We start from the raw sequence: 9,236 nt of genomic DNA, 5'->3' as shown, positions 1-9,236 counted from the left end.
GGTTTCAGTGTAGATGGGGAAAATCCTTAATTTTGCACAGCAAAGGCACTGGCTGACTGTTGCTGACCATGTTTTTAATCATGGTGCTCAAGCTCCTTTGAGAGTGCGCAGAAAGTCTTTGTTAGGAGGACATGTGCAGGTTACAAGTATAAAGCATTATTTGGCTAATGACATAAAATATTGTTAGGATTTGATGTGCAATTCAGAGGACCGTCATGCTCACCAGCCCTACAGGACACTTCAGGAGTCATTGGTGACCAGGGATGCATCAGTGAGATGGGCTGGCAGCTGGCCTCTCAGGATCCCTGGGACACAACCTCTGTGTTGCTGGGTTGCTTTCATTTCCTGGTCAGTGACACAGATATCTCTGATGACTCTATCAATTATCAGCTCTGGGGTTATTCTTTACTTTAGGATTTTATTTTTCAAGATGGTGTTTGAATCCTTCAGCATCTAAAACGCTTGTCTCAACAAGCCCAGTCCTTCTGTTACTTTTCTGCAGATTTTCTTACTTGCTTCAACCACAGCAACCAAGGGAACAAAAGGGGGTGCAGATGGACCAGGCCTCTGGAGGTGGGTTGTAGTTTGCATAGAGAGAGGCATACATTTGCTAAAGCAGCAGAGAGGAGAAAGGGAAATATATGAACAGTATAACAATATAAAATCACATCTGATTTTTGTGTAGCATCTCACAGCAGCAGAAGCAGTGTAGTCAGGTCCCAAGAGGACTCGAGGTAGGGTGGTAGACAGTTTTGTGTGAGTCACTATGGCAAAGACCTGTTTCATGTCTGAAATTCACCTTTCCTGGAGACAGGAGCCTGGCGAGAGCCTAACTCTGGCCACAGCGCCGAAACAATCAGGAATCCTCCAGATCAATGATGTCTCCCTTTCTAGGTTGTGGTGTTTCTGGAACTCCAACAACCCAAATGAAAGGAGAGGAGATCATGCTACAGACAAGGCTCATGCTAAGAGTTCAGCAGTACCACTGGTCCAGTGTCTGGTGTGCTGGGGAATCAGTAATGAGGAGACTTCTCTGGGCAGTTCTCCTTCATGTATTAGCCTAGGAGTCTGGAGTTCCTGCATGGGACACAGAAGAAGTAACTCCAGAGGACTCTCAGAAGACCACACACTCCTAGGGTTGCAGCTCACTGTAAGATGTTGCAGTTTGGTTTTGAGCAGCTCTTCCCTGACATTTCTGGGGTAGTTTCTTTGCATATATACTGTGAGGGTAGCTCAGGAGGGTTGGAGGGGAGGAAAGGCAGAAGGAATGTAGCTTGAGGTGAGCAAACTGGCATTTTTCCAAAGTGAGTAAGGCAGTTTAGGTTTTTCTACCTTGTTAGAGAGTAAGTACTGCAGTAAGGACATGACAAGAGAGGGCCTGCCTGTCCATGGAACTCTCTGCATGGTTTAAATTCCTGCCAAGCAGCTTGCAGTTGCAATGTCTCCCACCCCAAACACTGCAGACAACCATGTAAGCTTCCTAGGGCATGGACACACACAGGGACAGCTGGGCATACAGTGAGCCAGTCCCCCTGAGCACCTCAGCCTCAGCTCCTGGGAAGTGCAGGGCATGGCTATGGTCGTCTTTGTGGACCTGTGTTTCTGCACCACAGTAACTCCACAGCCCTGCTTCTCCCTCCCCACTGTGCAGGGTCCTGCACCTGCAGGGTAACTGCAGAAGACTGGGCACCTTGTGACTCCCCAAAGAACTTGGGCACCAGCTGGGTGGTGAGAGCATCTTGTTTCTGTTGTAAGAGATTCTTCCCCATGGCCTCTGCATGTGGGTCTGAACCTGCAGACTCCTGCTCTGTGCAGGTGCCGTGTGAACTCCCTCTCAGGCATCATCGTGTCCTTTTTTGTCAAGTGATAGCTTCTGCCCAAGGCCTGTCCTTCCTTTCCTTTAACGAGAGCTAACTACATAGCACTGACACTCAAAAGGAACAGCACTTCCAGCATTATTTTCACCATTGCTTTGCAGTGGCCGCAAATACAACGTAAAGTGTCCCAACTATGACATACAGTGTGGTACTGGAAAACATCTTGTTTTGAGCAAGTAGCTAGAAGGTAAAACTTGGTAAGGGGTTCGTCCCCAGAAAAATAAGAGAAATCATCTAATACTTTCCTTTCTATTGTTAATCAGTTACGATAAACACAGCAGATCTGTGGATTTAAAGGATAGTGAAAAAGTCACGATTGTCTGGGCCAAATAGTGGTGTTCCAGTGAGCTCACAATCTACTCCATGGAGTTTGGTTTATGTACCCCAAGAGTCTGGATTCTCTAAAAGACACAGAAACTCTTCCACCTCTAATCAAACTGTTTCATCCCTTTTTCTCCTGTCTTTTCTTTCCTTCCTCCTTTTGTTCAAAGGATGAGAAGAATCAGGTGTTGATCACCAATGCTTGGCTACAGATGGTGAGTAACCTCTGTCAGTAAAGTAGAGAAACTGTCTAATTGAAAACTACTGGATATGATTTCTTAGCTTAAAAGCAAGACTGCTATCTTATAGCTTGTGTGTAATGTAATGCAAGCAGTCATTTTGAGTCCTTTAAAATTTCCCTAGTGCTCCTTTTAGCATTGAAAATTAAATTCAGGAGATTACACTAATCCTTTGGACAGACGTTTTGACTTTTGGAGGAAACCAACTGCATTGTTTTGCCAGTGGATGTTGGGATCTAGTAACAAAGAGGGAGTTAGAGTCCCATCATAGCTAAGAAGAGAATCTTCAAGGCCCTCTCCATAACCAGTGATGGGAACTTACAAACGAGCCAGGCACCTAGTAAGACCCAGGCAACCTGCACTTGCCACTTCTGGGAAAATCCCACCTCTGCATGAAATTGGGAGCCAGGACACCTGCCCCTGAACACAGAAGTGGTCACTGGACCACATGGAGACTACTCATAGTGGGTGATGGGGTGTCCAGGGACCACAGAGAGCCCGATGCTGCACTGCTGCTGGCAGCACCCAGGCACCTCTCTGGGATATTGCCTTCCCTCGTGCTTTACAAACCTCTTCCATAAACATTCCTCCTCCCTCTTCTGCAACTGCTCCAGCTGAGAATTCACCTGCACTACTCATGCAGGATAAGCAAAACTGACCTTCACTGAGGGCTTTGTGGGAGGGAGTTTCCCATCAGGTCTGCCTGGCTGCCTCTGTTGAGGGATACAGAGTTTTCTTACGCTGTGTAAACAGATCTCCTCAAGGGCTTGTGCTCAGGAAAGAAGCAGTTCTTGAAGGAAAAACCAGTGGGAGACTTGAATGATTCAACTAATTCTGCTTTGACTTTTGCAGCCAAACACTAGCTTATATTAGTATGTTCAACTGAAAAGGCTGTTTCTTCCCCAGCTACCTGCTGGGATTTGCAGCAGAAATGAGTATTTTTAAATTGCAAAAACTAACCCAGACAAACCTATATGACTACAGGATTGTTAAGTCAGAGCCTGTGGGTGTCCTGTCCCTTGCAGAGATGTTCTTCAGTTTTGGCACTGATAAGGGTTTCCCTTGCAGCCCTCCCATTGAGCTTCATTGTAAGTCACAAGGTTCATCCCAAAAGCTGTTCCTGCACCTATCTTGAATTAACTGTGTTGAGGTGGAGGAGATGGGATCAGAAACAACTCCTTGGCATATAAAGTTCACTCACCTACCTCTCAAAGCAAGGTGGTTAGTAAAAGAGTCACCCAACCTCTGCAACAGATTAAATTATTTCCACCCAACGGGGACCCTCAGACCATGGTCCACCTACCACTGACCACCTCAAAAACCACTTCACCTCAGAACCAGCATACCTCATGGAGATGCCTACTGCCAGTGTTTCTGCTAGCCCACGAGGAAAGGTTTGGGATGCCTGGCTTCAGGCCACGAGATGAAGAGCTAGACACTGTCTTCAGTAGTCACACTGTTATTTCCTCTATATATGCCAGCCTTTCTTAATAATTAAAGCCAAGCATTAAACTATTATCATACTGCTGCTGTTGCTATTGGCAAAACCTGTTCTGTTCCCATAATATTCCAGAGAACTTAGGAGACTTTTACAAGCTCATATAATCTGATGTATGTGTTTGCCAACAGTCCTGGGTTGATGTTTACTTGTCCTGGGATCAGTATGAATACCCAGGAGTGCAGAACCTGCGATTTCCTGCTGACCAGATTTGGGTACCAGACATTCTTCTGTATAACAGGTAAGCAAGATGTGAAATGGCCAGTAGGAGACTAGAACTAGGTGCTGAAAATCAGCTGTGCTTCACTGATATTACTGGCCTTTTGCCCTCTATGGATTTAGCTCTTACTTTTAAAGAGTAACAAAAAGAAGCAAGCATCAGCTAAGAGATTTTTCTAATAGCCAGTCCAGCTCTTCCTTCTGCATGTCTTCGTCAGCTTTTTCTCAGTGAACACAGAGAGAAAATTATCTATATTCTCTTCAAAATTACTGTATCTGCAGGAGAACTATCGTCATGTATCTGTCATAGTGTTTCTGATTGAAGTAAACAAATGAATTCTCTTCTCACTTTCCTTATCACATATTTTATAAACCTCTCCATCATTCTTCTTCCACTCTGAACACTCTCTAATCTGTTTTTCCTCCTCCAGAGATGAATCTAGCTCTCTACACAGCATTTCTGCAGTGTTGAATGAAGTGGAAGCTCTCTAGACAGCTTAATGCTGTTAAAGTTTCCTTAATGCTTTCCAGGAGGCGGGGATTTAGGGTTTTCTCTAATAATATCTTAATTCTGTACTTATTTTTTTATCTATTGCAAACCCCAGATGTTGTAATTCAGCTCTGCTGGCTTACTAGATTTTCCCTGTTATGTATTTCTCTGACAGTTTTCAGGGTAATGCTTTTTAATTACACAGAATAAGTTGCATTTTGTTAGTTTCCAGAGTTCACCAAGATCCATCTTTCATTCCAAACCCTCGCTACAAGATATCCAAAGGAGGCCTGGAGACACCTAGCTTGCTTAAGTGTTCTTCATTACTTCAGCTTTGGTTCTTACTGTCTCTTTATTCCTTTTCGGTCTCTAAAAAGGCATACAGCTTGGTCGATATTACTGTAGTTTATAAGAACATGCTGAAATTCAGATAGATCACCAGCCTCCTCTTAGTCAGAAAAATAGATTGATTTGATGTGTTTGGCCCTTCACAAATCTATGCCAGATGTTTCACCCCATTTTCTTTGAAGTTAGGCTGATGTGTCTATGATTTCACCTTTAAAGGAAGTCAGAATTCTCTTTGATCTCCCCTAAATCACCATGCCCTTCCCTTTTCTCCACAAGCTCTCACAGATAATTGTTAATGCTTCAAAGGATATTTTGGCCAGTCCTTTCAGTTCTCAAGAGTAAATTTCATCACATCTGCTGAGTAGAATCTGTCTTATCTACATTTCCTTAACCCATTCATCCCCTGCTCTGTGATGGACTCCTGCCGCTGGGTGAGAATTAATTGCAAAGAGTGAAGCACACAGGGTGCAGGATACTGCAGCTCTCTGCACCCTGTTGTTTTTTTTTCCCTTCCATACCAAGTGATGGATCGATCCTTTGTCTTTTCATTGTCCCCTTGTATTTATAAAATCCTTTTTTGTTGCCTTTTATGTCTTTGATAATTATCACTCATTCTGGACTTAGCCTTTTGAGTGTCATCCCCTGTTTTGTGTTGGGGACGATACTGAGGACTGAGAGCTCAAGACGTGGATAAAAAACAGATCAGAAGAGTAATGGAGGCTCTGAATTTTTTACATCTGATTGAAAGACAGGGTAAGAATGGTGTAGTCGTGCAATATAGACCTGCACATAGCCACTACAGGCAAGGCTCTACAAGTCAGGTGATCCCTCTGTGGTTAATTTTTTCCCAAGAGACCATCTGGAACAAGCCTCCAGACTTGCTTCTTTGAAGAATCATGTCCTTGTCTGATTTTATTTAACTCCTTTAATTTTCTCAGAATTGTTGGAATAGTGAAGAAATTCTCTTTTCTTGGTCCCTTTTGCTCTTGGAGTCTCAATGATTCTCCTCCTACAAGCTCCTAAAATAACTTCTCGCCAGTGGTTTTTTCCAATGCTGAAAGCAAACTCCTGTCCTCTCTGTCTTAGGAGACTGCAGAATTGTTACATCAGGCCACCATTGCTGTTACAATAGATATCTGGGTAAGGTACAGATTACTTGATTTATGTGGTGAACTGCCTCATTTTGACAGGTGCCCTAGAAAGGCCTCATTGTCCTAACTGTCCAGTTTTTGGATACAGCTAATGTGACACTTTTGCCACTTTTCCTTCTGCCTTTGTTCTGAGACATACAACACTCTGTGTGTCACTTTTTTGAGGACATTGCAGCATGCAAGCAGCCTGCCCAGGTGCAGGCCGACAGTAACTATGAGGAACTGAGATATTGGTCAAGGGTAAATTCCTCACCCAGATGTAGGAACATAATTCAGCCAAAAGGTTATTTTTATGTTAACAGTTATATCTTTACTCACAGATCAGCTTGCTTTTTCTTTCTTTTGTTCTGTTTTGTTTATACTGTATTACAGTGCAGATGAAAGGTTTGATGCAACATTTCACACAAATGTGCTGGTGAACTACTCTGGATCCTGCCAATATATTCCTCCAGGTAGGGCACAGAGAGTATTTGTTCACTTTTAATCACAATTTCAAGCAGATTTCCTTCATTAATGAAACCAAGGTGTTTAAAATCTGTCTGTGGAAATTTTGCAAGCTGTCTAATAATGGGACAGACCCACTAAGAAAATTCAAGTCCATTATCAGTGGTGTATTTCCACTTTACAAATCAGTAAAATGTTCTCCTGAGCAGTTTGCTCAGAATGTCCAGAGGCCCACCTAAGGTGTCATCCAAAGTAAGGTGGTGTGCACCATCTTGTCGTGTTTCATGTGCAGTCCAGCTGGGTCTTTGTTGTGTGGAGACGTGAGCAGAGGAGACCCCAAGAGCAGCACTCACTCAGCATTGAAGCCCTTCCTGCCAGGCTGAGGCTACAAATCCAGGTCAAAAGACAAACTGGGGTTGGTCTCAGCCAGTTGGGCCTAAGTCTCAGTCTCTTTTCACCCATGTTGCTGATTCCAGCAGCCATGGACTCACCAGCAAACACACAGGCTATGCCACAATTGCTCACTGTGGTGGGCAAAAAATTCCTAAACTTTGTGTCATAGCATAGCAGTCTCCAAGCAGGTCCATAGGGCCCAGGGGGGATCAGCAAGGACTTTCCTGAAGGCTGCTCCACTGTTGTTCCCTACCCCTTAGACCCCTTAAAGCATCCCAGGAAGTGAACTAGACACATTCAGAGTAAAATTCAAGGCTCAGTTAGCACACAGATGATAAAGGTCAGCACTGGGCAAGTTTAGCACAACAATGTATTGTCGAGGGACTGTGGGTCTGAGGCAGGCCTGACCAGGAACTCCTTTCAAAGAGCTGGTCACAGTACGCTCAGCCCCTGGAGCGTACTCTTTGCTTCTGTCAGACCAAGCAACACTGCCTGTACCCTGCTAGGGCCAGCCAGCACTTGGAGACAGGCTGGGCTGCTTCTGCATGGCTGTAGTGTCCTGGGCAACCTACCTCAAGGATGCAGTGACAGAGATCTTCACTGGTGGGGGAAGAGAGGTTATTCTACTCATGGCAGCATCTTCCATCTCCAATACTTGTTTGGTTACCCCATGACTGTGTCACGCAGAATTTCTGAAGACGAAATTTGCTCACAATGAGAGACAGATAAGGGTAGTGAAATGCACCCTGCACATGCTTGATTGTGACTGATTTCTATCTACAGGCATTTTGAAGAGCACGTGTTACATTGATGTCCGCTGGTTCCCCTTTGATGTGCAGAAGTGTGATTTGAAGTTTGGCTCCTGGACTCACAGTGGCTGGTTGATTGACCTGCAGATGCTCGAGGCTGATATTTCCAACTACATCTCAAATGGAGAATGGGATTTAGTGGGTAAATCGGCCAGCCTACAAATTTTCAATAGTCTAATTTTCAAAGGCAAACCTGAAATATATAGAAATAAACAATCAATTGAACATGGAATATAGATATTAAAAATATATATCTAAGAAGAAGCAAAAAAAGAGAAAAAAACCCCCACGTATCCGAGACAGCCGTTCAGCAACATTCATTGAACTGTGTCTGAAAACACTGTGTTCTGAAGCAATTGGCTGCCACCGAGTACATAAATGAAAGCTACTAGTCCTGACACATCTGAGCAGTTTGTCAGTACTAAACTTGGATGTGTCTTGTGTAGGAGAATGGAACACTACTGTCAAATTTACTCTAACACAACAGCAAAATTGATTGGTGTAAAAAATATTTCAGCAAAACTTTTACATAAAGGGATCTTTCTCACCCAGAAAAGCATCGAAGTGTCTACCAGTTCATAAAACCTGCAGATTAGTATGTCTCTCTTCTATGCTTTGGAAGATACCTGTATTTTCAAAAGAACTTATGCCCAGAACTAGTTATTCAGAGTGAGATTCTAGTGAGTTATTTTGAACTCACTTATGCAGCTGTAAGTCACAAGCAATGTTACGGAAATTGATGGAACTTAGACAACTTCAAGGAGAGGTTGCAAAAAAGACATTTTGTCTCCCAAGTCTGGATATACAGATGAGGAAATAGCTGCCCTGACCAACTGCATATAAATGGCAATTTTTGCCATTTAGGGCATCTGAGAAATTACGTTCAGTTTTATGAGAAGCCAGAGGACTCCCTAGTGAAGTCCTCCTAAAGTCCAGCTATTTCAGAGCACTCCTCCCTGTCCAGTGCTCCTTTATAGTGGGTATCTTTGTCCAATAAATTTGCATACCTGATTAAGAGTTTGTGGTTTATCTGCCTTCAACCCTGACCTGGGGAGAACAAAACAGGGACTTATTTAGCTCATACAGCAAAATCATTGAGTAGCACCTCAAGCAAGCCAGAGCTATATACTTTAAGAAAACTTTGCTAAGCCCCTGCCAAAATGCACACATTGTCACATCATCTGTCATGTCCACAGAAACAAAAAAGTGAGCAACTTTGGCATGAAAGATACGAGGTGCTGAGTTCTTCCAGCTCTCCTGACATTTCTAGTGCTGCTGCAGTCCCCATCATGCAGCATGTCAGGCAATCTGCTGCAGCAGGATCACCATGGGCAACCCTGCAGTACATCTGTATTGGACAGCTATGTCTCTTCACCTTCAGATATGATAGTCTTTGAGCTCAACTTGACATCCATTTTGAAAATTAAGCCATACCCTGTTTTTCCTG

General features: G+C 43.7%; 1 protein-coding gene across 2 annotated transcripts in view; it reads left to right on the top strand.

Annotated features, from left to right (window-relative positions):
- The window catches only part of LOC121662391 (neuronal acetylcholine receptor subunit alpha-7-like), a 58,062-nt gene that overhangs the window by 29,610 nt on the left and 19,216 nt on the right, over positions 1-9,236 (top strand). The window contains exons 3-6 of one of the 2 annotated variants that reach the window (XM_042023498.1): positions 2,369-2,413; positions 4,067-4,176; positions 6,516-6,595; positions 7,764-7,931. In XM_042023498.1, the coding sequence (XP_041879432.1) occupies positions 2,369-2,413; positions 4,067-4,176; positions 6,516-6,595; positions 7,764-7,931 (403 nt within the window). The remainder of the gene's footprint in view (positions 1-2,368; positions 2,414-4,066; positions 4,177-6,515; positions 6,596-7,763; positions 7,932-9,236) is intronic. The other variant, XM_042023499.1, reaches the window with a different exon arrangement.

This window comes from Corvus kubaryi, unplaced genomic scaffold, assembly GCF_017639235.1.
Source record: "Corvus kubaryi isolate FWS band 111438036 unplaced genomic scaffold, C.kubaryi_AGA036_p1.0 37249, whole genome shotgun sequence".
Lineage (NCBI taxonomy): Eukaryota > Metazoa > Chordata > Aves > Passeriformes > Corvidae > Corvus > Corvus kubaryi.
This window is presented reverse-complemented; position numbering and strand designations above follow the sequence as displayed.